We start from the raw sequence: 27,354 nt of genomic DNA, 5'->3' as shown, positions 1-27,354 counted from the left end.
TGTTCCCTCCTTTAAACCAGAGGGGGGAACAAGCAAATATTTATTTCAGTCATTTCAGTCTGCAATCGATAACTGGCACACAGATTTTGATTATGCCATTTCCACGCCTCGATTACCAAGTAGCTGTGATTCCTGCATCGCAGGGGGTGGGACTAGGTGACCCTTTGGGGACCCAGCTCTGTGGTTCTATGATTTTCAAGTCTCCTGAGATTCTAGAAGGAGGTGGAGCCATATTGAGAAAGGGGCAGAGGCAGCAGTGCTTCTGTATACGTTGCTGGAAAGCACAGGAGAGTAGTCTTATGTTAGGTTTTGCTCACAGGCTTCTAGATATCCAATATGGGAAGCCCACAAGCAGCACCCAAGCAGAATAGCACACTCCTCCCTCTGTGGCTTCCAGAAACTATTCAGATACATTACTGTCTTTGTTGCAGCAGAGTGTTACCATTTTGGCCAGTAGCTTTGCCCTCCATAAACATGTCTGATCCCCTTTTAAAACTGTCCTGCATTCCCTGCTGCATCAGGCTGAATGAGGCCCATCCAGTCTGTCCTTCTCTTCTCTCAGTGGCTAACAAGATGTTCATTTTGGGAATCTCCCAAGCAGAACTTGAGCACAAGAGCAACTCTCCCCAGTTGTGGTTCCCAGCCATTGGCATTCATAGGTAAATTGCCTCTGACGTGGAAGCAGAACATAGCTATCACATCTGGTAGCTAGGGAATGGGCAAGAAATTCAGCTCACTTAAAGGCAAACCTACATAATATGCACTTTTAGAAACAACGCAGAAACTGCACTGCAGCCCTTCTCCAAATTTAGTGATGCAGTTCTTGCCAATCATTGCCCTTTTCTGGAGTAATGTGAGTAAAGAAGCACACATCCACAAAACCAGCATACAAATATGTGTTGTTTTAGGGGAAATTGTTTTGTGAAACAATGCCTGTTAGTGGAAAAATATTTCAAACATATCAAGTAGGAGAATCTGCATAAAAATGCTAATGACTTTTCATGAGAACTTAAAGGAATAGCGGTCTTCCACAGGCTGTGGAAATGTGGAGAGCTGGTTGGAGAAATTAAAAAAGGAGAAAAACTTCAATTCACAGTTCTACCCATCTCCAGCAAGGGGTGATCTCTCTCCCCAAACCCAGAAAGGAAACCCCCTCCACCTCATTCTTCCACAAGGATACTGTGTCAGAAATAAAAGAGAGTGGTCATGGCCCTTAAGGGCTCCCTGTCTGGCCCTCAGAACTCTATGAAGGCTACACCAACTCCACACTTACTCTTACCAGGCCACACCCCTAACTCCCCCCCCCCATTATTTTGCATGGTTAGAATATGTATCCTTGAACTGCAATAGTGCCTCTTGCTTGCTCTGGCTGCAATATCAAGGTAGGTAGGGGTGGGTGGGTGTAAACTAAGCTATGGTACAAAGGTGAAATTTTCATTTGCTTCTCCACCCACATTTGCTTTGGGCCCCACCCACCACTGGCCCATGACTCCCAGAAGGGAATGTGGCCCTTGAGCTGAAAACCGTTCCCCACTCTTTCTCTCAAGCATCTGCTCAGTTCTTAAAAGCACCAGCCAGGTCTTCTTGAGTTTCAGAGGTGCCCTCCATGAATGAAGGCTGTGATCTATGCTCCCAATGTTCCTTTACGGTCAGGCATTGCAGGGGGGAAATTGTAGCATTTTGGGGAGGGGGGAATCTCTTCTGCACTGTTCTCCCTTCCTGCAAAACTTGCAGAAGTGGCCTTGAGACTGAGCTGCTGAATCAGAACAGCTGAAGTCAGTGGAAAGGAGGAGACTGTTGTGGAATCAATCCCTTCTTGACCCCCTTTTGCGAAAAACAAGATTTTGCAGAATAGGGAACAGGAAAATGAGAAATGCTTGTGTTGTATGAGGCAACAGAAGGATGAAATCAGGGGTGAGGGCACTGCTGGTCATCCCAAGAGTGTTGAAGATGTAGCACAGGACAGATAAGGAAGGACTTCCACAGCCGAAGTGGGTGGACAGTGGACTTCAGAAGAGACCTGCTGTCCTCCGTCGCCCAAAGCGGAAGCTGAAGCCTCCCTTCTTCCGGTTGTAGCCGTTCAGCTCCTCAGCAAGGTTCCCCAAAGTGCCAGCCCTCTTCTCACCTGCCTCCTCTGGCAGGTAGTTGGTGGCTTCATTCTCATCTTCTGGACCTCCTCCTCTCTCCCTCCCGAAGCGGAGGCGGATGCCAGCTCGCTCCTTCTCAAACCCCTGTAGTTCCCTGGCGATACTGAGGAGGGACTTGAGGTCTCCAGGCGAACACTTCCACTTGGCAGCTCCGGGGACCCAGAGGCTGCCCTTCTGGCCCAATGCCTGCCCCTCATCCAGGGGGAAACAGACACAGAAGCTCAGAAGGGAGAAGCAGGAGAAGAGGCAGGAGGCCTTCATCTGGGGAGAAAGAGTGAAAGACATGTCACTGGATTTAGGCATCCCTAGACAAGTCCTCAAGCCACCACACAAACACACACCACAAACACCTCTGTACTTTATAATGAATAAGGGAAGAGCTAGTGGCTGCATTCAAAACTATGATACCACTTTAAACTATCATGGCTTCTTCCAAGGAATTCTCGGAGGCTGGAGTTTGTTAAGGGTGCTGAGTGGTGGTAGGAGACCCACTATTCTCTTCACAGTTCCCAGAATTCCCTGGGAAGAGAGATTGACTGTCAAATCACTCTAGGAGTTGTGTGCTTTACTCGCATTTTTAAATTTATCATTGATTTTAATTATTCTCTGAATGTTTTAAATAAATATTTTTAACAGCCCCCCCCCAATTTCATTGTTTTATTCACATTTTAAACTGCTTATAAGTATATAAGGGTACTGAGAGCCATTAGTCAATCAATCACTCTTCTCAGGGAACTCTGGGAATTATAGCTCCAGGAACGGGAATAAAGATCTCCTAACAACTCTCAATAATTCTCCTATCCTGTGGTTTCCAGCAGCTAGTATTCAGAGGTTTGATGTTTCCAACAGTGGAGGTAGAATATTCATTCTGGATCAGGCCAAGGGCCCATCCTGTTCTCATAGTGGCCAACATAGTCTCCAACGGCCCTAAAAATGATGGGACTGTCACAAAAATCCTTGCACCATCATGGCTTCTCACATAGGCGCCGACTCCATGGGGCTTGAGGGGGCCCGAGCCCCCTCAAAAATTCGTTTGGGGGGGCTCCGCCCCCCCAATAATCTCCGGCGCCCCTCCAGCAGAGCGCCATCGCCGCCCCTCCCCCAGCCCAAAATGCACAGGGAGGGGCGGGCTGCATGCCTCCTGCCCTCCCTCCCGAGCAAAAGCTCCACCCAATTTCCTTTGGAGCTGCTTAATAGGCGCAGCACGCTCTCCCCTATTCGCTCACGAGGAGGCGGCGCCACTTCATTTGCATATTCATGAGCTTATTTATTATTCATGAGCTTTCCCGGGCCCCCCCAATATTTTTTATAAGTCCGCGTCCCTGGCTTCTCACTATGTCAAGCAGAGTCCTGAATTCTCCTGGCCAGTGGGGAAAGGCAGTGGGGAAGGGGAGCAAGGGGGAGAGGCAGCCTGACCTCTCACTGTGGTGCAATGGGAGCTGCGGGGAGAGGTGAGCAGCACTGGCCTTCATCCCACCTTTCCTCCCTCCCTCCTCTGATGGTTAAGCCTGTCAGGAGCTAGAGTCAGGTGAAGGTCAGCAATAAACAAACACTGGTGTTGGTGAAGTTAACTCTTTATTCAAAGAAACCCAAATAGTGTAGCTGTAGTGATCCCAGCAACTCTTCCCAGTAGGTCTTCCCACAGCTGCCCGAGGCTCTTCCTCTCTAGGGTCTTTCCCCCAAGCATTCTGAGACTGTGTCTGAACACAACCAATCTGTTCTTTTCATTTCTCTATGTGTTCTGGGAGACCAGGCAGGAGGGGAACTGGTCACAGCAGGAGGAGGAGACTCCCTGGAGTCTTCAGCAAGCCACCCCATCTTGTCTCCTGGCCCCCCTCCTCTCCAGCCTTTGAATTAGGACTGCTCTCTGCCACACATTAAAATTATTGCTGCTGTTGTTACAACTTCATGTGCTGCACCACTGAACGACTGCCTTACTCTTCTACAAAATCCAAGAGGAAGTCTGGGCTCTTATTTTTTTTACTGCTTAGAAGTTTTTCTCTTTTGCTTCTGAGTGAAGCAGCAGGCATTTTTTCCCTTTCATTCTTTTATTAGTATATCTTGATTAAAATTTGGCCTGGCTAGTTAAAATTGCCCCATGGCTTGATCTGGCCTATGACCTCTTCCACTCCCCAGATTGCCAACTCTGTCGCTCCATTAGCACCATGTGGATTCAACAGGAGCCTTGTAAAACAAGAATGCAGGAAAACAAATTAATCAAGAGATCTGGACAGCTTCCTTTGGCAAACTGAGGCTGAAAGAGAGTCAATTCCGGTCGCAATCATTCGGATGGTTTTGAGGGGTTGGCATGGAGCCCCCTTTGAGCAAAGGCTCACCGCTGAAATGTGGGCTTTTGGAATACACAGTTATCCCCCCTTTTCCTTTCCTGCTGTGAAATGAATTCTTCCTTTTTGCACTGCAAAATTGTGCGCCCTACTTCTCTCGCAGAGTTCATTCTTGTCTCGTAGGGTGAGATACAGAATAGTCTAAAACATTTATTGAATTTTCGTGTAAAGCTTTGCAAACTCTTGACACACCACAGGTATCTTCTTCTTCCCTAGACATAGATTTTTATGTTTCAACAGCAACTATATTATAATAAAATTACAGCAGTTGATAAAATAACAAGGGTGGTGATAGATTTTTTTTAGCACAATACAGTGAATGAATGACAGCTTAGCTTAGGGTGGAGGGGTCTTTTTCAGCACTGAGGGGTCACACCCCCTTATTGGAAACCTTCTGTGGGCTGCATGCCAGTACTGGGTGGGTTGACGGAGAAAGTGGGCAAAATAACAGAAGTGAGATTTTCACCCCCATGCTCAAATTCAAGGGGGAAAGTATTCATTAACAGGTGTAGCTTGAATTGAGCAATGTTTGCAAAGGAAGATTCATGCGGCAATCAGAGTTTCCATTCGGCATGGAATTTACCACTGAATAGAAGTCCTTGCTAGAAAGTTTGGCTCCACTTGGAAGGCCTTAATGGGAACTCCTGAGTGATGCTGTTTCCAGTAGTGCATCATTTGGTCCCAGATTTGATGCCAAATGCAAACCCCACTTTAAGAGGGCTCATCCATACAGCCAATTAACCTGGATACAAAACTTCATGTAGCTTCATTAATTCTCTGTTGTCATGGAATCAAAGAATTGCAGAGTTGGGAGGGTAACCCAAGGGTCATCTAGTCCAACCCCCCCTGCAAGACAGGAGTCACAGCTAACAAATCCCTGATGGGTGGCCAACCAGGTTCTGCTTAAAAATCTCCAAGGAAGGAGAGTCTGCCACCTTGTGAGGGAGTCCATTCCCCTGTTACACAGCTCTCACCATCAGAAAGTTCTTCCTAATGTTTAGTTGGAATCTCTTTTCTTGTCTTTTGAAACCATAGGTTCAGGTCCTACCCTCCAGTACAGGAGAAAACAAGCTTTCTCCATCTTCCATGTGACAGCCCTTGAGATATCTGAAAATGGCTGCCATATCTCCTCTCAGTCTCCTCTTTCCTAAGCTAAACATATGCAGCTCCTTCAACCATTCCTCATAAGGCTTGGTTTCCAGACCCTTGGTTCCAGACCCTCCTCTGCACACATTCTAGCTTGTTCATATCCATCTTAAACTGTGGGACAAAGTACTCCAGATGCGGTCTGACCAAGGCAGAATAGAGTGGTGCTATCTCTTCCCTTGAACTGGTCACTAGAGTTCCATTGATGGCAGCCTAGATTAGCACTCACCATTTTGGCTGCAGTATCACACTCATGCTAAGTTTGTGGTCTACTATCACCCCTAGATCCTTCTCACATGTACTGCTGTCCACATGGTGCTCTCCTGCAAGTCACTGCCTTCCTATATGTTCCCCTCCCTTGATCCAGATTTCCCCCCCCCCCATACCAGGGATACTCTGAAAAAGAAATTAGTATGAGAAAAGGACAGGAAGGTGTGAGAAGGCAGCAATTTGGAGAAGAATGTAATATAGACAACAGATGATTAATGGAGGTACAGAAAGGTTATTAGCTATATTAAATGAAAGTATGGAAGAGCCTTAACACTCATGCCCCAAGCCTGATATTCTCGGTTCAAATAATAAAAGGCATTAAAAATGGATATAATTTTATGTGTATATTGAGATGAAATGTGGATTTCAAGGTAAATAAAATTATGTGATAAAATTATGTGGGTTGCTATCCAGCTAAGTTCTACCTAGAGCAGACCTATTGAACTTGATGGACCTAAGTTAGCCACTGCAATAAATTTCCATAAATTTATTCTGAGTAGGATTAGCATTGCATACAACCCCAAATAATTAAGTACAGATTTTCGTGTGGATTTTAAAATACAGAATCACAGATTAATGCAGAAACAAAACAGGTATATGAACCCAAGTAAAATTAGCACAGACTGGAGATAGATTTATTTTATTTGGAGAGCAAGTGTGGTGTAGTTGTTGCATTAGGGCCTAAGAGACCAAGGTTCAAATCCCCCACTCAGCCATGAAGCTCATTAGCTCAGTCACTGCCTCTCAGTCGAACCTACAACACAGGGTTTCTGTAAGGATAAACGGGGGAGAGGGAGAGCCATGTATACCACCTTGAGCTCCTTGGAGAAAAGATGGAATATGAATACAAAATAAATTAATTTCCCCATTGCTTCAAGTTGCACCCCCTGAAATCTCCTCTTCTAGATAACTGTTAAAAATGCAGCAACTCTGCCTTCCTTTGCATCTGGCTGCTCAAGTCATGAAAGGGCAGCAGATTTTAAGTCCTTTAATTTATCATAATTGTCATGTTTACTCCCCAGGGAGAAGCGCTTGTGGGATTCTCTGCTTCAGGTGCCAGAATAATTCAGCCAGCCTTTAGTTAACTCCATGTACCTAGACTTGGCACGAGGGAGGAGACTAGTTGTTTCCTGCTCAGCCTCAGCCAACAAAATGTGTTTAATTCTGTTCCTTGTAGAAATCCGAGGCACTTTTCTCCCAAATGACACACTTGTTTTTAGCATGCCATTTCCTCTAATCTGCACATTTTTGCAAGTGAATTTCCACTAACACAATACATTTTGTGCCTGCCATTTCAAGAAGATAAGGTGACCCTGGGTTCTGGATAAGGCCAGTGGCCCACCTCGTCCAGGATCCTGTTCTCACGGTGGTCAGACAGATGCTTCAGGACAAGTACACTAGAGCACTCTCTCCTCCTGTGGTTTCCAGCGACTGGCATTCAGGGGCATTACTCTTTTTAATTTTTTATTGATTTGCTAAGAAAAAAAGTTCAACCATAAGAAAAAGAAAGAGAACAAATAACCTTTCTTGAAAAGATATCTCATAAAACTAAAAGTATCTAAAGGGCAGAGCTTGATTGACTGTTTTTCAATATGTGGCATGATTTTATTCCCTATACAAATGCTGAGGCACATGGTCAATCAGTGCCTTCTGTACATGCAAATACCTGGCTCATTTAAGGCTATATAGAACAATAATGATGGAACTCACAAGTGGATGATACGTTTATTTTTACTAATCTTTCTTATTTGTAAAAGAAATCTTTGGATGGGTTGATGCTTTATTAACCCTTTGGAGCCACATTGTGTCTTGGTGCACAGTGGCTGCACTACTTTATAGTTTAAAAACTGAAAAGCCTCTGAGCATAGAGGCAGAGCATAGCCATCGCAGCTAATAACAGTTGATAGCCGCATTGTCCATGAATTTGCAATAACTTTCCAGTGCAAATAAACCTAAATTTTCCCACTGAAAACTTCCTAGAAAAACCTGTCCGTTGTGTTGGAACCTGCCTCATGAAGCCAGGCTACTCCAAGAGGCTGCCATCCAAGTCGTCAGAATTCCAGAGGCAAATACATCTGTAAATGCCTTGGAGAGAGTGAACCTGCCAAATATATCCTCCTCATCTTTCAATGTCTGCTTCTGCATGAAAAGGAGTTGTGTGATACTGTTCAGGGATGCAATAGCTTGGTAAATGACATCACTGAAATAAAAAATTTAAAGCAAGGGCATTTGTAACTTGATGCACTCTCAGTTATGTAATGTACTACTGTACTGTGCTTTTTGTGATATCATAAGATTGGGAAGAGGAGAGCACTTCTGTGATATTTTAGTTGATCTAAGACTGCAAAAACATCAGAAAAGCCCTGTTGCATCAGGCCGCTGGCCCATGTAGTCCAGCACCCTGTTCTTGCAGTAGCACACCAGATGACTCAATGGGAAGCTTACAAGCAACATCAGAGCACAAAAGCAACTCACTCATCACTTGTGATTCCCAGGAACTGGTATTCAGTGGCTGGCTGCCTCTGACAGTAGAAGTAGGCCATTAGAAGAGCCTTGCTAGATCAGGCCCCTCCAGTCCAGCATCCTCTCCTCATAATGTCCAGCCAGATGCCTGTGGAAAGCCCACAAACAGGACACAAGAACAAGAGCCCTCTCCCCTCCTGCTGCTTCCAGCAACTGTTTCCAGAAGCATAGGGAGACAGAGCATAACCATCATGATAGTAGCAATCAACAGCACTCTGCTTCATGAATTTGCCTAATCCTCTCTTGAAGTCAACTAAGCCACACTCGCCAACATTTATCCAATGAAAATAGGGATGTCCTAAGTAAAAGGAGGACATTCTGGGATCAGATCCAAGACTATCCCTGGAAATTAGGGGCACTTGGAGGGTCTTGCCTCCCCATTCTGAAGGAGGAGCCAGAGTGGCCCAGCTTTAGTGGGGAGGCTGTTGTCAAGGCAACCATGACTCACCCAGCCCAGCCTATGTGACATCACTCACTGCTGGCTTCTAGGGACCAACTGCAACTGATCAGCAGTTGGCAATGAGGAGCAGGAGTGAAAGAGTGGGCACTGAGTTTGAAGCCCTGGCCCCAAGGCAATGACCAGGTCCATTGCTGCGGTCCTCCTCTGCCTCATCTGGACTTCCCTGACATGGGCTAAGTGGAGGGAGCTTGATGGCTGAGAGATGTTTTGAACCCAGGGCTCCAGTTTCTTAACTTCTCCTTGTTCTCTCCTAGCTTCAAGAGGCTGCGAGAGCTGCTGGGCAACTGCTGCAAGAGGAACAAGGTCCATCTCTTTGTGCCCAAGGAAGATCCAGCCCTTGTGAGTGGCCAAGGGATGGAAACAGGCAAGTCTGGGGGTCCAGGTGAACAATTATTCTGTTGCTGAGAGGGAGACGATGGCGAGGCCTGTAAGACTCTGACGATAATGGAGTCTGGAGGAGACTGACCTCTGCTTGGAGGAGACTTGGAGGAAGGCAGAGGTGGTTAGTTTGTATTTTACTTGATTTCTCACCTTTTCCCTTTGTTTCACCTGCAGAGTTGCCAGCCCAGGGCCCACCGTTGGAGCTCCACTCTTTGAGGAGGTTCACAGTGGAGCCCCTTGGGAAGATGATCTTCATGTGGCCGGGCAAACTTGGGAAGGGTACCTCAGCCTCTACCATCTTTGGCATTTAAAGCCGAGCTCTGGGGTCGGAGTTAAACAATATAAACTTAAGGCCTTTGCAGATGACCTAGTATTGACATTGCAAGAGCCAGAAACTAGCACCAAGAGGGCCCTAGAAGTAATCCAGGAATTTGGTCAAGTAGCAGGTTTTAAGCTGAATAAGTCAAAAACTAAGGTCTTGGAGAAGAATTTGACACCAATAGAGAGGGAGAGGTTTCAGAAGGAGACAGATTTAACATTGGTAAAAAAGGTAAAATACCTGGGGGTGAATATGACCGCTAAGAATGTGAACCTATTTAAAGACAATTATGAGAAATGTTGGTCAGAAGTCAAAAAAGATTTAGAAATTTGGTCAAATTTGAAGCTTTCCTTGCTGGGTCGTATTGCTGTTATCAAGATGAATGTATTGCCGAGAATGTTATTTTTATTTTAATCATTGCAAATTATTGACAAGATGGATTGTTTTAAGAAGTGGCAGAGAGATATATCTAGATTTGTCTGGCAGGGCAAAAAGCCCAGAATAAAATATAAGATACTTACAGATGCCAAAGTTGGGGGGGGGGTTGCCCTGCCAGACTTGAAACTCTATTATGAATCAGCTGCTTTTTGCTGGCTGAAGGAATGGCTACTTCTTGAAAACACAGATGTTTTAGATCTTGAGGGGTATGATAATGTATTTGGGTGGCATGCATACTTGTGGTACGGCAAGGTAAAAGGCATTTAAAGGCATTTAAAAACCATATTGTCAGGAAAGCACTATTTAATGTCTGGATTAGATATAAAGACTTTTTGGAGAGTAAAACCCCAAGGTGGCTTTCACCTATGGAAGCGAAAGCTTTGAAAAAACTTAATATGGAGGACAAGTGGCCAAAATATTGGGAAATTTTAGAACAGGAAGGTGACAAATTGAAATTGCAGAGTTATGAGAAGCTTAAAGAGAAGGTGCGAGACTGGTTACACTATTTTCAAATAAGAGAGGTTTTTAACCAGGATAAAAAAGTGGGTTTCCAGGTGGAAAGATCAAAGTTAGAGACAGAACTGCTAGAACCCAATGCTAAGATTCTATCAAGAATGTATAATTTGCTGCTGAAATGGAACACTGAGGAAGAAACAGTAAAATCGGCAATGATAAAATGGGCACAAGATATAGGCTATAATATCATGTTTGCTGACTGGGAGAAGTTGTGGACCACCGGGATTAAATTTACGGCATGTAATGCCCTAAGAGAATATTATGAAAATGATGTACATGACCCCAGTCAAGCTTGCAAAAATTTATCATTTGCCCGATAATAAATGCTGGAAATGTAAATAAACTGAAGGTACATTCTTTCACCTTTGGTGGACGTGCCCAAGGATTAAGGCTTTCTGGGAGATGATCTACAATGAATTGAAGAAGGTACTTAAGTACACTTTCCCTAAGAAACCAGAGGCCTTTCTCCTGGGCATAGTCGGCCAATTGGTGTCAAAGAAGGATAGAACTCTCTTTATGTATGCCACAACAGCAGCAAGAATATTCATCGCAAAGCACTGGAAGACACAAGACCTACCAGCTCTGGAAAAATGGCAGATGCAAGTAATGGATTATATGGAAATGGCGGAAATGACTGGCAGAATCCGAGACCAGGGAGAAGAGTTGGTGGAAGAAGATTGGAGGAGATTTAAAATTTATTTACAGAAACGTAAAATTTTTGAATGTTGATGACATTGAATGAATTGAAGGGGTTCTAGCAACAAGGTTAAAAATAAGATTGGATTGATAATAGATAAGTTAATTGGATATGAATTTGCTGAATTAATTTTCAAAAGGGATACAAAAAAGGGAGATGTAGGGAAGACAGGAAAATAAGTGAATCAAAGATGAGAATTTAAAAAGAGGGATTTTTGTTTTTTGTTTTAGCGTGTTTTGTTTTTTGCTTTTCTGTCTTTTTTTCCTTTTTATAAGTTAAATGTCTGTAATTATTTTTTTTGTATTTTGTAATTTTATATTTTTGTGTATGTGCTTTTTCTTTTCGCTGCACAGCGATCCCTCTTGCTGTTCTGGCTTCTGGGATAGTTGCACAGTCTGCATTCGCTCCTTAAGATGCACACACATTTCCCCTTATTTTTTAGGAGGGGAAAAGTGAGTCTTATAGAGCAAAAAATACGGTAAGTCCGGCCACAAAGAGTGACAACCATGGGTGTAGCCAGGATTTTGGTTAGGGGAGCCTTTCATTTGGGGGACAAGATACAAGAATAAGAATAAGCACTTCTCTTTCGGCTCACACCAGGGAACTCTCCCTGCAAATGGCACATGGTTGCTATTTGACATCACAATGAATTTATTTTGTACACTTAGGGGTGCCTCCCCGCCATGCCAGGATCCTGAGACCCACAGGCATATCTGGCAGGACGGCGCCAAACAAAGGGTCCTGGACCAAAGTATTTTCTGAGATCTTTTTGATAACTGGGCCAACAATTCACCCTTCTTGTCAGGCTCTTTTGAATGTGTATGTTTGGATCGAGACCTTAATAACAAGGAACTGATTTTGTATCTGTTGACACTGGCTGGGACCACAACTGCCAAATTTTGGAAGACCTCAGCAGAGCAGATTCCTCACTCCTTCCCAAAGATGAGACTGTCAAGGCCCTGTGGAGATCGGGATTGGCAACTGGCGTCCCTGGGACCAAACTGCCCTCCTGAGACAAATCAGCTTGTCTAAGCCACAAACATGTCTTGAGGAACTGGATTTCTTGGAGTCTTTCTCCTCCCTCCTCCCTCCTCCCTCCTCCTTCAAAGCCCAACTGCCTTTAACTGTCTCTCACACACACCTGTCCCAACTGTCACCTGCCTGTCACACTCCATCCTCAGCCAATCAGCACGCAGCACACCCCAAGGTTCCATTCTCTTCTCACAGCCCACCCACTGCTCTCACTTTAGCTTATATCCCACAAATGTTTCTCTACACAACATTTTACCACATGTCCCTTAATATACAAACCTACGCAGGTCAGTTAACAATGACAAACACCACACAAGCACACACATTTTACTACATGTCCCTTAATATACAAGCACCACACACATAAACACACACACACCCCTGAACGATTTTGGTCTGGCACCTCCTCTTTCCTTGGAGGTTTTTAAGCCAAGGATGGATGGCCATCTGTTGGGGATTCTTCCGGTGGGATTCCTGCATCGCAGGGGGTGAACTAGATGGACTTTGGGGTCCCTTTCAGCTCTATAATTCTGTGATCACGGATACATGGAGACATTTGCAGGAGGGGGTGAGCCGGAGGAAGTGGGGCAAGCTGAGAAGCCCCCTTGCAAAGGGTTTGGGGGATGACAGAAAGCAAGGAGGATGGAAGGAAGAGAAGCCAGGCAAGGGGAATCCTCTCTGGATTACAGGAGATCATGCAGGGAACAGCACAGTCCAAGAATTGCCGGGCTCTGTGCAGGTCTGGAGCCACTGTGAGCCTAACAGGGGTTGACTTCCCCGAATATCCTCTGTTATTAGTCACAAAGAACAGCATTGCCCAGACCTGGAGACTCTGTGGCTTATTGAGTCCGGGGTGGAGGACCCCAGGGACCCAAATGCACCCCTTGGGCTTCTCTGCCTGGTCCCCAATTCTCCCATTCACTGGGAGTTGCTGTCCTCAGACAATGCCTCGTGCTGGCCTGCATGGAGGATCAAGAGAGGGGTATGCAGAACCTAGTCGGCTGCACAGAGGTGACATTTTACATCCATTGTCCCACCCACTTTGCCTCTGGCTCCACCCATTGCTAGCATGTGGCCCCCAGAAGGTTTCGCAGATAGGAAAGTGGCCCTCGGCTGCAAAATGTCCCCCACATCCCTGTCCCATGACATCCTTTCCCATCCCTTTCTCAGAGTTACCTCACCCTGCTCTTGACTTTTCAGCATCTCATTGTTGGTGAGCAAGGACAGCCTTATTTTACCCTACCCATCTAACTGGGTTGCCCCAGCTACTCTGAGTGGTTTCCAACATATAAAAAACTCAATAAAACATTAAAAACTTCCCTATACGGGCTGCCTTGAGATGGCTCAGGGGTAAGATAACTCCATACCCTCCAACATTTCTCTCATGAAAATAGGGACACCCAAAGGAAAAAGGGGACATTCCAGGATCAAATAAGAAACTGGGAGGGCTTCTGTAAATCTGGGACTGTCCCTGGAAAATAGGGACACTTGGAGGGTCTACTGGCCATCACTGCCTCCTGTGGGAGGGAGTTCCATAGTTTGTGCTTCAGGAAGAAGTCCCTCTTTTTATCTGCCCTGAATCTTCCAACATTCAGCTTAATTGGATGTTCACGAGTTCTAGTGTTACAAGTGAGCTATCAAAACGTTTCTCTATCTACTTTTTCAGTGCAATGCAAAATTTTATAAACTACCATAATGTCGCCTCTTACTAGCCTCCAAAGAAGCACTGAGAACTCAAGACCAATCTCCTTGCCCTAGTAGTGTAGAAATGGCTGAAGTTTAGGGAAAGAAGAGTCTAGATTTTTTTACCTTTAGAAAACTAGTTTCAAGAGCTGACCTCATCTATGCCACTCTCTGCGAGACAGAACACCCAGTTGGGGGAAAATATTCCTTGACAAATGAATGAATGAATAAAAAAACGCATAAGCTTTCTTCTGAACACAGTAGCAGACTTTGGGCTCTCAAATTTCAGTGGCACCCTGTGTGACACTAAAATTCAACACACACACACACACACACACACACACACCATCTCTCATACTCCCTTCTACGGCACTGTTGTGGCACCCCCTGCAGTGTGCCACCCAGTGCAGCCAAACCAGTCTTGCTACCCTAAAAACCACCTCCGCTGAACATGGCAACAGGTTTCCTTGAGTACTTACTTTTCTGCTTCTGCTAGATTGACTGCTCCGTCCAGGTGGGAAAGTAGGATGTGCATGAGGTGTCCGTGTCTCCCTTTCTTTAAATAAGACCCCTCATTAAACAGACACCCTCCCCTTCCCTCTGATAAGATTATTGCTCTGCATTCCAGAGCCTAGGATTCCATTGTGAAGCCTGAAGTCTGGGGGGGAACATGGATCCGACTGGGCTTCTTTGAGGGCAAAAGAGTCTTTTTGATTAGCTGTTCACGCTTCCCCTTTAAAAAGTGCATTTAATTCAATTGTTATTTTTCTTTATATCCCAAAGCAGGCCCAGGACCATATCGTTAATTAGCACTGAGTCACCCATGAGTGATAGGGAAGATGAAGAAGGTGATGCTGATTATCATAGTATAGCATCATAGAGTTGGAAGAGATCCTTAAGGGTCCTCTAGTCCAACCCCCTGCAACCACAGCTAAGGGACCCCCTAAGGCAGCCTTTCTCAACCTGTGGGTCCCCAGATATTGTTGAACTACAACTCCCATCATCCCTAGCTAGCAAGGCCAGAGCTCAGGGATTATGGGAGTTGTAGTCCAAAAACATCTGGGGATCCACAGGTTGAGAACCACTGCAGGAGTTCAGCAATATAATTAAAAAGTAGTTAGTGCTGAAGACACATATAGTGATTGAGGACAGTGTGAGGCCAAAGGAGGGAAGGAAGAGGTGAATGATAATTGTTTTTAATGATCATGTGCTGGAACTACTAGATAAGGTGAATCATCTTTCGATATTTTGGACAAGTAACAAAACCAACCACCATTTGACTTAGGCAGCAGCTAATTGGCCTCTTCAGAAGAACGGTGTAAGCAGAAAGCTGTTAATGAAAGGGGCAAGAGCCCTTAATATATACAAGAGGTGGCTTCAAGAGAAAGGGCCTTCTCCATATGATCCCTACCTCAATTTATGCCTGCAGCACAAGGAATCCTAGGCTTCAATGCTTTTTATGCACGCATGATATCTGATATGAGTATTTTCATCTTGGGCTCCCTACTGAGCACTTATTTGCTTTATCCTTTATACTGATTTATATACAGTTACATAGATATTTCTTTTCCTGATAGTGTTTGTATGGTTTTGTCATGGCCTTTGGCTAGTACAATAAAGCATATCTTGCTTTGATTTGCTTTATAGTACTCTTGTCTTCAAAGCTAGCACTGAAACACAGACACTTTGTTCAAGAGAAGGGCTGATCACTCCAGGAGTGTGATCCTATTAAATGTTGATTTGAAGTTTTACATCTGCCCAACCCCTGCAGGCAATAACCATTTTTAGAAAAACCAAATGTTGTTCCTGGATAAGGGAGACATAGTGACACATGTAGGGAGGAGGGTATTGGTTTGTGGTGTTTTGTTTTGTTCTTATTTTTATAATGTATTTTGTGCTTCGATATTGCATTTTTATGTTGTGAACTGCCCTGAGATCTGCAGATGAAAGGCAGTATACAAATTTAATAATTTAGTAGCCTTGCTGGCAGGGGCCAGTGGCTCACCTAGTCCAGCATCCTGTTCTCACAGTGGCAGCCTAGATGCCCCAATGGGAAACCAGAAAGCAGAACCTGAGCACAAGAGGACTCGCCTCTTCTGATGTTTCCAGGAACTGGGATTCAGACGCATTACTGTCTCTGACTATGGAGGAAGAGCATAGTCATCGTGGCTACCAGTTATTGATGACCTAAGCCATCCTTGTGGGTGACCTTCACTGCCTCCTGTGGAAGCAAGTTCCACAGTTCATGCACTACGTGAATAAGTCCTTTTGTTTATCTCTCCTGAATCTTCCAACATTCAGCTTCATTGGATGTCCATGCTCTAGTGCTATGTGGGAGGAAGAAAAAACTTCCCTCTGCCGACTCTTTCCAGGCCATGCATAATTGTATAATCTTTTATTATGTCGCCTCTGACTTGCCTGTCTCTGAACTAAAAAGTCCCAAATGCCGCAACCTTTCTTCATAGGAGAGATGCTCCATTGTCTCTGATGGTGCATGACAACTCACTTGAGGATCTTGGGCAAGCTGGCCACTCCTTCCTGAGCTTAATCTACCTCACAGGGTTGTTTTGAATTGGGGCAGTAGCCCTCATGTTCACCTTTGAGGAAAAGCAGTAAACCAAACAACGCATAATAATGAGTTCCTTTTTATTAGGTTTTTGCAAGTCCACACGTTATGTTATTGGACACCAATCACACACTAGTGATCTACTTCACTGAAATGTTGTTTGGGCACATGATCTGCCCAGCAGTTCAGACGTGAATGGGCAGTATCCTATACCCAGCTCCCTTGCTGACCTTCACACACCCTTAACTGACCCATGCAAAATACATGAAAGTCACGTCTCTCTTCCCCCACCCTCCCTTTATCGCTGAACTTCCAGCTCAATGAAATGTAGAAGTGGCAAACTCTCCCTGCTTTGTATAATTCCTTGTCATTGTCAAGATCAAACAGTGCATGAAAGTGAAATGATGGCTCACTGGAAAGCATCATTGGAAAGGTCAGGCCAGCCTCTGTTCAAGTAGTTGTTCAGAGCAGCATCTAACCATCAAGGATCAGCCTTTGAAGGAGCACATCTTAGATCCAGAAACACCCATGTCAAGTAGCTGCCCTGTTCATCTTCTGTAGCATCCTGCCCTCGTTTCTTGTGCACAGAAAACCCAGAAATACATCACACAATACATTTTGATAAGCCATACAGCATTAAGAATTGCAAGACTGTAACATCTTTAAGTTGGAGGAACATAAGAGAAGCCTTGCTGGTTCAGGCCAAAGACCCATCTAGTCCAGCCTCCTGTTCTCACAGTGGCCAACCAGATGCCCCAAAAGAAAGCCTCCAAGCAGGACCTGGGCAAAAGAGCACCCTCCCCTCCTGAGATTCTCAGCAACTGGTATTCAGAAGGATGCTGCCTCCAGAAGTGGAGGCAGAACATAGCTATTGTGGCTAGCAGCCATCTATAGTTTCTCCATGAGAGCCATCTTCAAATATCTTAAGGGAAAGCTTGTTTTCTCCTGCTCTGAAGAGTAGGACCAAAACAAGGAAATTCCAACTAAACATCAGGAAGAACGTTTTGGAGGTAAGAGCTGTTTGACAGTGGAACAGACTTCCTCCGGAGGTGATGGGCTCTCCTTCATTGGAGGTTTTTAAGCAGAGGTTGGATGGTCATCTGTCATGGATGCTTTAGTTGAGGTTCCTGCATTGCAGGGGGTTAGACTAGATGGGTGTCTCTTCCAACTCCATGATCAGCCTCAGCTACTGTGACCAGTGATCATGGATGATGGGGACTGTGGTAGATACAGAGAAAGTGAGTCATGCTTATGTCCCATTGCTGTGAACAGAACTTCAACCAATTTCTACTAACATTTCTCAGTAATTTTACTGTGACTTAACATCGCAATTTTTTCTCTAGATTGGAAAATATTAAAACTTGCATTGGCCCCTCTGATTCATCTTTAACCACCCATGTTTCTCATACTTTAAATTCTTACCCCTCTTCACACCCCCACCCCCAAAAGTGGAGTTAAAATCTGCTGTATGAGCACTTTTCATTGCAGGACTTATACTGGGGTAGACCTGCAACATAGTCCTCCTTGATGAACATCACCTGTGTAGTAGCAAACAATGTCCCTGAATTTCAACAGCTTGCCATTTATCATTTTTGTTCTGTAAAAAAAAAAAAATGCTAAAGGTTCCAAAATAGCTGACATAACCTATTCAGTTTTGCCATTTTGCTGTTTTTTCATCTCAGCAAAGATATTGGGTTTAAAAAGAAGTTTCATATAGTTTTTCAAATGAAAACTGATCCAGGGAAACTGGTTAAAGTGCTCTTCTCCTGATGCAACACACTCAGCTTTATTTTGGAACATTTTAACACGCTGAGATGCACTTGAATTCTGCTCAGGGTAGAAAAATGCCCCATAAAATTGCCGCCCCCCCAATTGCTTGGTTTCTGACTAGGAGGGCTAAGGTGCCACAAGACTCTTCCTTGTTCTTTGTGCAAGAGGCTAACCTGGCTGGCTGCCCCTCTGCGATTAATCTGCCTTGAGCATCACAGCAGACATGTTTTAGCCTAAGCCTGAGAAACAGATAACACAGAGACTCTTCAGGAGTTAATCCTTGGATCCAACCTGGAAACTCCACATTTTAGACAGCCCCTCCTTTTCACTGAAATAAACTCACTAGGGGAAAGCAGTGGAGGCTGGTGCTCTTTGGGATTGATGGGACGGAAGGCAAAGGAGCCCAACAGTAGGTGGAACCTGTGCCAATTAGGTCAATTAGTACGTGCCACCTAGGCCAATTAGTAGGTGGCACCTGGGCAAGGCCAATTAAGTCTCATTTTGTCCCCATCCTGCCTCTGGCAGGGCAGCACTGAGACTAAGGAGGAAGAAGTTGACATTCAGTAGCAACCCTCAGACTGGGTCTAAAGAGGAGGGCAGGTGGGTGAGGGGCTGAATGAGGCCAGCCTGAGGTTGGTAGAACTGTGCCCCAACAGGCACTCCTGGGGCGAGGCTTTCAGGATGACAGAGGAAATGTTTTCACAAGCCAACAACAACCCAGTTTTGCTTTTTTCCCCCCTCCCGTCAAGAAAGCAGTTTCTCAAAGATCCAAAATGTGGGAGTGGGAATGGAGAGATCAAGATGACCGCTTAATCCCTTATCTCCTCCCTGATCCAACATAATTAGAAAATATTCCACCTAAAGCAAAAGAAACCAGGGCAAACACAATGGACTGGTTGTCTAGCATCACAAAGGCAAACACCATAAAATCTATTTCCACATCACTTGGGTGAATTATATAAAAGCAGAATGTCTCTTTCATTTGTGGGAGACTTTGTCTTCACCGAATATCCTCTGAGGTGGAGCACATGCACCAATATCTACGGAATCTTCTTCAAATTGAACAAATTGAACTATTAAAAAAAAATAAACCAGTCCCAAATCTTGAAGCTTAGATACTGCAGATACAGGAGCAATAACAAACAAACAAACAAAACAAACAAACAAACAAACAAACTCCTAGCCTTCCAGTATCAACAAGAAGCAGATTCCTCCTGCCTTCACTTGATTGCAGGTATTGTTTGGGCTTGAGTGTAAATCAAATTACTTAATTAGGCTGGAAGAAACAGCAGGAGTGGGATTTGTCAAATGGGCTTTAATTCCTCAACCAAAAATTTTCTCCAGGTGTAAGGTAAAGATAACAGCTGCTTCCCGCCCCCCCCCCGCCCCCCCTTGTTTTCAAACACACCCTTCTGAAAGCAGGACAAGTTTCTGTTCCTGGGATGGAAGCTGAGTGGGGTTGTCTTATATAGGGAAGGTCCTCCAGGACTGGTCCAGGTTCTTTGAGTTCCTGAATGAATATGAACATAAGAACATAAGACCATCTAGTCTAGCATCCTGCCACCTAGATGCCCCAATGGGAAACCCACAAGCAGGTCCGGAATATAATGGCAACACTCTCTCCACCTGCAATTCCCAGCAGCTGGTGTTCAGAGGCACAATGCCTCCAAAAGTGGAAGGAGAATCTAAGAAGCACCTTCTGGATCAGGCCAAAGCCCATCTTGTCAAGCATCCTGTTCTCTCATTGGCCAACTAGATACTCCAATGGGAAACCTGAAAGCAGAACCCGAGCCCAAGAGCCCTCTCCCCTCCTGTGGTTTCCAGCAAGTGGTATTCAGAAGCATGACTCTCTCTGACCATGGAGACAGTGCAGAGCCAGCTCTACTATTAGGTAAATGGTGGCCCCCAAGGTAGCAGCCCTGGCCCCCCCACCTGCTCTGCTGCCTGTTCAGAAGCAGTGCTGCTATTGGTGCCGAATTCAGCCAAAATGTCTGAAATTGTGCAAGATATTGCAAGCGCACATGATTTCAGCAAGATCTCGCCTGAAGTTAGTGGTGATGTTGGTGCTGTGTCTCCGCCAGTGGTATGGTGCAGGAGCAGGTATGGTGGCAATGGGAGCAAGGTAAAGGGACACTCCCCCTTTTGCTTCAAGCGGTGAAATGGGATGCACCACCCCCAAGGCAGTGCCCAGCTGTCATGGTTAATAGCCATTGATAGCCCTCTCCTCCTTGACTTGGTCCAGTGCTCTTTTCAAGCCTTCCATGTTGGTGGCCATCACCACTTCCTGTGGGAGGGAGTTCCACAGTTTAACTCTGTGCTGACTGCAGAAGTTCTTTATCTGCCCTGAATCTTCCAGTGTTCAACTTCATTAGATACCCACAAGTCCTAGTGTTAGGAGAGAACTTGTGGACATCTCTTGAAGCTGAAAGCTGGCAGTGTCTCCCACCACCCCTGGGCACAGCAGGGTAGATAAGCCTGACAAGGAGAATTAAAAAAACAACACCTCCCAATATGAGGCACAACTAATGGTGTTTGGAATGTAGCTATATAAATGGTTAATGGCCAATTGTTACTCTGGTACACCATTCCCTGTGTGTTTAGAGGAACATTTATTTTTCTGTCATACTTTTTGCGTTTACTGTGGGGAATTAACATGGATGGACACTCACATGGGGGGCAGCTGGAACACCTGGAGGATAATCAGATATAGCAACCTTCCCTGTGAATCAGAAAGGATGCATGCCCTCCCTTCACCATCAATGTGAATAAATCTTCATGTAATATTTTGTGCACTCTCCACAACAAACTGTATCAATCTTAAATGAATTAATGTTGAGGGAATTGGTCCTTGGGAGCAGTTAATTGATGTTGCGCCTACCTTGCAAATATAAGATGTGAGACACTTGGCTTGCCAGTAGTACATGTGAAAAGGGTCTAGGGATCTTAGCAGACCACAAGCTTAACAATGAGTCAACAGTGTGATGCAGCAGCAAAAAAAGGTAATGCTATTCTAGGTTACATCAACAGAAGTCTAGTGTCCTGATCATGGGAAGCCATAGTACTGTTCTACTCTGCCTTAGTCAGACCACACCTGGAATAAATACTGTGTTCATTCTGGGTGTCACTATTTAAGGAGGAAACTGACAGGCTGGAATGTGTGCAGAGGAGGGTGACCAAGATAATCAAGGGTCTGGAAAGCAAGACTTATGAGGAATGCTTGAGGGAGTTGGAAAAGAGGGGACTGTGAAGAGATATGAAAGCCATCTTCAAATAACTCAAGGGCTGTCTCATGGAAGATGGAGCAAGCTTGTTTTCTGCTGCTCTAGAGCGTAAGATGCAAACCAATGAATTAAAATGATAAGAAAGGAGATTCTGGTTAAACATTAGGATGACCTTCTGACAGTAACAGCTGTTGAACATTGGAACAGACTCCCTTGGAAGGTGGTGGGGTCTCCTTCGTCAGAGGTTTTCTAATGGAGCTTGGAGGGCCACCTGTCAGGGATTCTTCCTGCATTGCAAGAGGTTGAGCTAGATGGTGCTTGGGGTACATCCCAACAATTCTATGATTCTATGCTCAAACAGCATTTGCAGATTTTTTAAAGACTGCCAGAAGCAGTGAATGGAGACTGTATAGCAGGCAAACAATGCTTTTCCCACACAACTTCCAATTCTCCAGTGCACAAAGATGATGGTCTCCACTTTCTATTTTTCAAGCCCCAGTTGGCTGTGATATTAACAGCCTTAATAACCTCTCCCTGCAAAAGTATACCACAGTAAATTTGAAGGCCTTAAGGATTTGGTGCCTGTTAACTGGACACAGGCTCCCCATACCCTGCTGAGATAAGATGAATTATGTCATCAATTTTATTAGTTGTATAATTTATCAGTTTGTATCTCTACGTACAAATTAACATGTGGACAGTTTATCTGGATCTCTGTCCTCTACCCTACTCCCTGAAGTCTAATTGCCCACCAATAGGTTTTGACTGGCCTTGCTCTGTCAATCAGGCAAAAGCAGGACACTCTATCTGTGTGCTTTAAATGTCTGGTGTGGATCTGCCCGAAAGCTCCCTTTAAGTTTGGTATTTTACATGGCATGGAAGTTGGTTCTTAATCTTGGCTCCTCTCATGCCAAGCTCAAGACACCAGCCAGGTAATGCTGGCAGAACAATTGTCTTCTCCAGGGATTCCTAGGGAACTTTGCCCATGCATGGATTGTCCCAATACCCTTCAAAATGTTTGCGTAGGCAAATTCAGATGGCGGTTCAGAGCTGTGCGGAACTGCTTACCTACCTCACCTGAGAAATATTCTGTTATTGAAAGGAAACACTTCCTTTGCAACTCCTTGAGTGTTTTCCCCTCCGCAAGAATCTCCAGATTCATTTCTCTTGAGAAGGAATCTCAGCAACTCATATCAAAATCCTTTCTCCCATCCTACAGGGCAGAGACAATGGGAGATCTCCTGGACCACTATATCTAACCATGCTCCATCATAAGAAATTGCCGGCCCATTTAGTCAGCCTCCTGTTCTCAGTGGCCAACTAGATGCCCTAATGGGAAGCCTATGAGCCAGGCCTCTGAGCACAAGAGCACTCTCCCCTCCTGTGCCTCCAGCAGTATTCAGAGGCATACAGCCTCCAACAGAGGGCGAAGAACATGAGGTGAACCCTGCTGGATGAGGACAAATGAAGTCCATCTTGTCCATCATCCTGTTCTTGCAGATGCCCCAATGGGAGACCCAAAAGCAGAAGCTGAACAATTCTCCCTACTTGTGATTCTCAGCAACTGGGAGAACTCAAGAAGAGCTTGCCTGCTGGATCAAGCCAAAAACAGTACATCTAATCCAACATTCTGTTCCCACAGTGGCCAACTAGATGCCCCAATGGGAAATGTGCAAACAGGATTTGAGCACAAGAACTCTTTCCCCTCCTGAGGTTTCTGGCAACTGGCATTCAGAAGCATTATTGCCTCCATCTGTGGAGGTGGAGCTTGACTAGTAGTTGTTGATAGCCTTCTCCTCCATGAATTTCTCCAACCCACTTTTATAACCACCCTTTGCCTCCCTGTTAGTGCCAAGAACACACCCGCTTCCTCCGTCTCACCTCTTCTCTCTACCAGTCCTTCAGCATCAAACTGCTAAAGAGTTTGCTGCAAAACCATTGCCAGATCTGTCCCATAAGCGCTTGGAAGTGAGTGAAATTGGCCACAGCAAACTAAGGCAGACACCCCATTTTTGAACATCTGGGCTTGATGGAGAACAGCTTGCTCTGCTAACTATCTCTCTTATGAGCCCCCCCTCCATTGCAGTCTCTTTACAAACTAAGCACCACAGCTGGGGTTGTGCCATTTGCTTAAAGCTCCTTTGGCAATCCTGTTTTCTGTTGTTTGCTGTGAAAGCCTGAGATGACAAAGAAAAGAAAAATATATATTAACCAAGCTTTTCTACCTAGACATGATTTCTGCCATGCAACAGCAGCTGAGGTATGGAGGGCTTGAGGACAGGTGGGAAGCAATTTCTGAAGTTATCAGTGACCCACAGATAATAAGCCCTCTCTGATTGCTTCTGCAAGACCTTAATGGGATTGGAAGAAATGAGAGGCTTGGGGGAATCTTGAAAGGTGCACAGCTTCTGTCTGATGCAAAAATGAGCCCATGGCCTTCTGTCCTCCCTGGGCAATAGACACTGCTGGAGCAAGGGGAAAGTGGCAACCACCACTACTGTTATAAGGTTGGGGGTTAGTTTAGATGTTCTCCATGGGTACCTTTCAAACTTGTGACCCTGTGACTGTGAGGTTAAGATCTCCAAGAGGAAACCTGGTGAACTGGTCAGACCAGTCCAAAGAGACTGCCATAGAAACATATGGATGGGCTTTCCCCCACCTCACCTGGCTGGATGCCACGTAATCCTAGGATGGGGAACAACAGGCTAAGAAGGTTTTTTGTGTAAGACAGAGTTTTGGCTGATGCTGGTAGCTGGAGACAGAGAGGCATGCCTGTTTTGTGCTAGACCCCAAGCTGTGACTCAGGGGTTTCCCTGGAAACCCAATGGGGAAGCAAGATCTGTCAGTGTTAAGGCTGTGACACCCTTCATCCTAAACTCAGGTTGTATATATGTAGAAGTAAAACCATATATTCTAAAGACACCACAGTCTCCATTGACCTTCATTCCAAGGAAACTGAACCCTGTGTAAGCACCCTGAAATCTCTCACCACTAAAGAGACTGGGGTGTGCACAATATTTTTTTCTACCACAGATGGAAGGCAGAAGTCATACGCTCCTCAGCAAGCCAGGTGAGAAAAATCATAGGCTAGACATGTGGTTTGTACCCATTATTCAGCTGGGAGCAGTCTAGAACTTAGCTTTTCCAGTGCCACCCAAAATATGGAAGCTGTCTCATACACATACACACATTCTCCACCTTAGGAATATTTCCCAAGCTGATATATCAAGTGCAGGGGTGAACAATGTCTGCTATAAACTTCCTATTCTACCTCGAAGATAAACTCAACTCAATCAAACTCAACTCAATCCAATGCAACCCAAACTCAAATTGACTCTGGTTTCCTCCCAGTTTTGGGAACTGACAATAGACAGGTTAACAGAAATGAAGGTGCTGAATGACAGGGAGAGGGGGCAGTGAGAAAGAATAATAGGGTGAGTTGTTTCCCCCCCTGATCCTGATAGTGTATTGAAAGTTCAATCCTCACCAAATGTGGGAGTTGTGGAGCCCCTATTTTCCTGGTAAGGAGAAAGTAAGTAGACTGATAACCATCCTTGGGGCGGCTTCACACATAATGCATTTCCTACAGGACCATGGAAGTTGTGATTGTGAAGCTGAGTTAGATCATTGCTCCATATAACAAAGAATGGGCTGTTCTGACTGGCAGCCAGTCTCTCCATAGAACTTGGGGTATAGGCCATTCTCATCTCTGCTGTCCATGATTCACTTTTAATGGGAGATGCTGGTAGTCAAACCTGGGACCTTCTGTATGCAAAGCAGGTCCTCTCCTACTGAGTGACAGCCCATGTGCCTGTTTGGGCATGTGGACAGTGGTCCGTCCCCCCAATATTTATAGAAGCATGATGTGTGAAGCACTTGCAGGTATTAGTGCCAGTGGGAATCCCAGATTCTGAAATCGGGTGGCAGTGCAGTTATTGATTATCAAGAGCCAGTTTGATCAGTTGAATGGTCTTTGGGAAGGCTTTGGGGAACAGAGGAAGCTGCCTTGTATGAAGTCATTGGTCCACCTAGCTCAGTATTGTCTACACTGGCTGGCAGCAGCTTTCCAGGGGTTTCAGGCAAGAGTTCTCTCCAAGCCCTACCTGAAGATGTCATTAAGGATTGAACCCGGGACCTTTTGCATGACACTCAGATGCTCTACTATTGAGCTAGAGCCCTACGTTTGTCAAGATCCTGGTCCTCATGGTTCTGAAAAAACCTCATGGTTTTTTTTAACCTCATAGTTAAATAGGAGAATAGGAAGCTGCCCTATATTGTGTCAGACCATTGGCCCACCTAGGTTGGTATTATCTACCCTGATTGAATGTGGTTCTCCAGGGGTTTCAGGTAGCAAGTCTCCCAGATCTACCTGGAAATGGCAGGGGCTGAAGCTGGGACCTTCTGCATCTCAGGAAGATGCTCTATGACTAGGCTGAGCTTTCCCCATTTTAAATTTTTTCCCCTAGATATATGGGCCACAGAGAATTTGATAGTCACCATGTGAAATATGAGCCTCATTTGCCTATGTGTGTGCATGCAGGGAAGCACTGGGTGCTCAGGATTTGCTGGATTTTGGGGCATGCATTAATTCTGCCTTTATTACATCACAGCTTGCTCCCTCATCTGAAGGCAATGTGATTCTTCAGAGGTGCCTGCCCTTTTTGCTTTCTGCAGAACTGTGACACAAGGGCAAATTCCTCCATAGGAACACAGGACGCTACCTTATACAAAGTCCAACGGTTGATCCATCTAGCTTAGAGCAGTCAAACTAACTAGCAGAGGTTATCCGGGGTTTCAAATAGGGAGTCAACCCAACCCTGTCTGGGGATGCCAGATATTGAACCCCCGCCCCACCCACAAGAAAAATAGGTGCTGGAACTCACCACAAAGTTGTTACAGTAAGTCGTCGGGCAACTCAGTGCAACCCTGAACAATTGCCGGTTTCACAACAAACCCACGGAGGTGCTAAAAGCTACTGCAAGCTGTCTCTCTAACCGGTTTGGAGGTCACCCCTGGTTCTTGTGCAGGTCAGATAAATGCACCCCTGCTTCCCTTGTTCTCATAGATTCAGGCAGGTGGCTAGGGCATCTCAGAAAGGCCCTTGCAGAAACACACACATGTGCAACAGTAGAGGCCTGGCAGGAAAGCTTAAAGCCTGCCGCTGCTACACGGGAGACTGATTGAAGAAAATGGAATATGAATTGGCCCCACCCCATAACTTGACCAATCACGGCTAGGAGATAGGTGGAGTCATAGTTCTAAAAAAATGGTAGACTCACACATGCTGACCAGCTTCCATTTTGACTTGACATGTTTGCTTTGGGCTTCTCAGAAGTGCATAAAAGGCAAGAAGCAGGTGGGAGGATTGCCAGCCCACAATGGCACCCACCTGAGAAGTGCCAGAACTGTGCTTCGACACACTCCGACTGGAAAAAAAAAGCACTGGACCTTCTGCATGCATAGCAGGTACTCTGGCACTGAGCTGCGGATGCTCTTGATGAACGCAGGAAGCTGCCTTATTATGCTGAGACAGACCATTAGTCCATCTAGTTCAGTATTGTTTGACGCGCTTTGTCACATGACATTGTTTACAGTTTTCCAGGGTTTCAGACAGTGGGTCTCTCCCTGCCCTACCTGGAGAGAGATGCTGGGGACTGAACCTAGGATCTTCTACATCTTCTGCTTTACCACTGAGCTCTGCCCCATTGAAAATACAGCCCCCTCCTTGCTTGTGGCTCTTTCTCACAACCTCCAGTGTGTTTTCCTGCTCAGATTCTTTTGGATCAGGGCCTGTGGGTGCCTTGTTACCTCTGTCTCTCCCAGCTTCAAAAGGACTTGCA

At 45.3% G+C, this 27,354-nt stretch overlaps 1 protein-coding gene and 3 long non-coding RNA genes across 8 annotated transcripts; 2 read left to right on the top strand and 2 right to left on the bottom strand.

Moving 5' to 3' along the window:
* Positions 1–899: 899 nt before the first annotated feature.
* QRFP (pyroglutamylated RFamide peptide) lies at positions 900–26,989 on the bottom strand. Of its 5 annotated transcripts, XM_081896829.1 has the most exons (3): positions 12,080–12,186; positions 8,384–8,584; positions 900–2,408 (listed from the first exon to the last, which is right to left on the bottom strand). In XM_081896829.1, the coding sequence occupies exon 3, from the start codon at positions 2,406–2,408 to the stop codon at positions 2,010–2,012; it is 399 nt and encodes a 132-aa protein (XP_081752955.1). In that variant the 5' UTR covers positions 8,384–8,584; positions 12,080–12,186; the 3' UTR covers positions 900–2,009. The 5 variants fall into 5 exon arrangements, with proteins under 5 accessions (XP_081752955.1, XP_081752954.1, XP_081752958.1 ...); XM_081896828.1 differs by lacking the exons at positions 8,384–8,584; positions 12,080–12,186 and adding an exon at positions 26,904–26,989; XM_081896832.1 differs by lacking the exons at positions 8,384–8,584; positions 12,080–12,186 and adding an exon at positions 14,437–23,016.
* LOC309361721 lies at positions 8,767–9,591 on the top strand. Its single transcript, XR_014164601.1, has 3 exons — positions 8,767–9,014; positions 9,146–9,273; positions 9,447–9,591. It is a non-coding gene; the product is annotated as an uncharacterized lncRNA (long non-coding RNA).
* LOC309361723 lies at positions 12,202–12,728 on the bottom strand. Its single transcript, XR_014164603.1, has 2 exons — positions 12,646–12,728; positions 12,202–12,604 (listed from the first exon to the last, which is right to left on the bottom strand). It is a non-coding gene; the product is annotated as an uncharacterized lncRNA (long non-coding RNA).
* Positions 16,138–24,436, top strand: LOC309361727. The gene is made up of 2 exons (XR_014164607.1): positions 16,138–16,211; positions 23,015–24,436. It is a non-coding gene; the product is annotated as an uncharacterized lncRNA (long non-coding RNA).
* Positions 26,990–27,354: the final 365 nt, after the last annotated feature.

The sequence above is a fragment of the Podarcis melisellensis genome (assembly GCF_964234715.1).
Source record: "Podarcis melisellensis genome assembly, chromosome: Z".
NCBI lineage: Eukaryota > Metazoa > Chordata > Lepidosauria > Squamata > Lacertidae > Podarcis > Podarcis melisellensis.
Note: the sequence above shows the minus strand (reverse complement) of the source record. Positions and strands in the feature narration are given on the sequence as shown.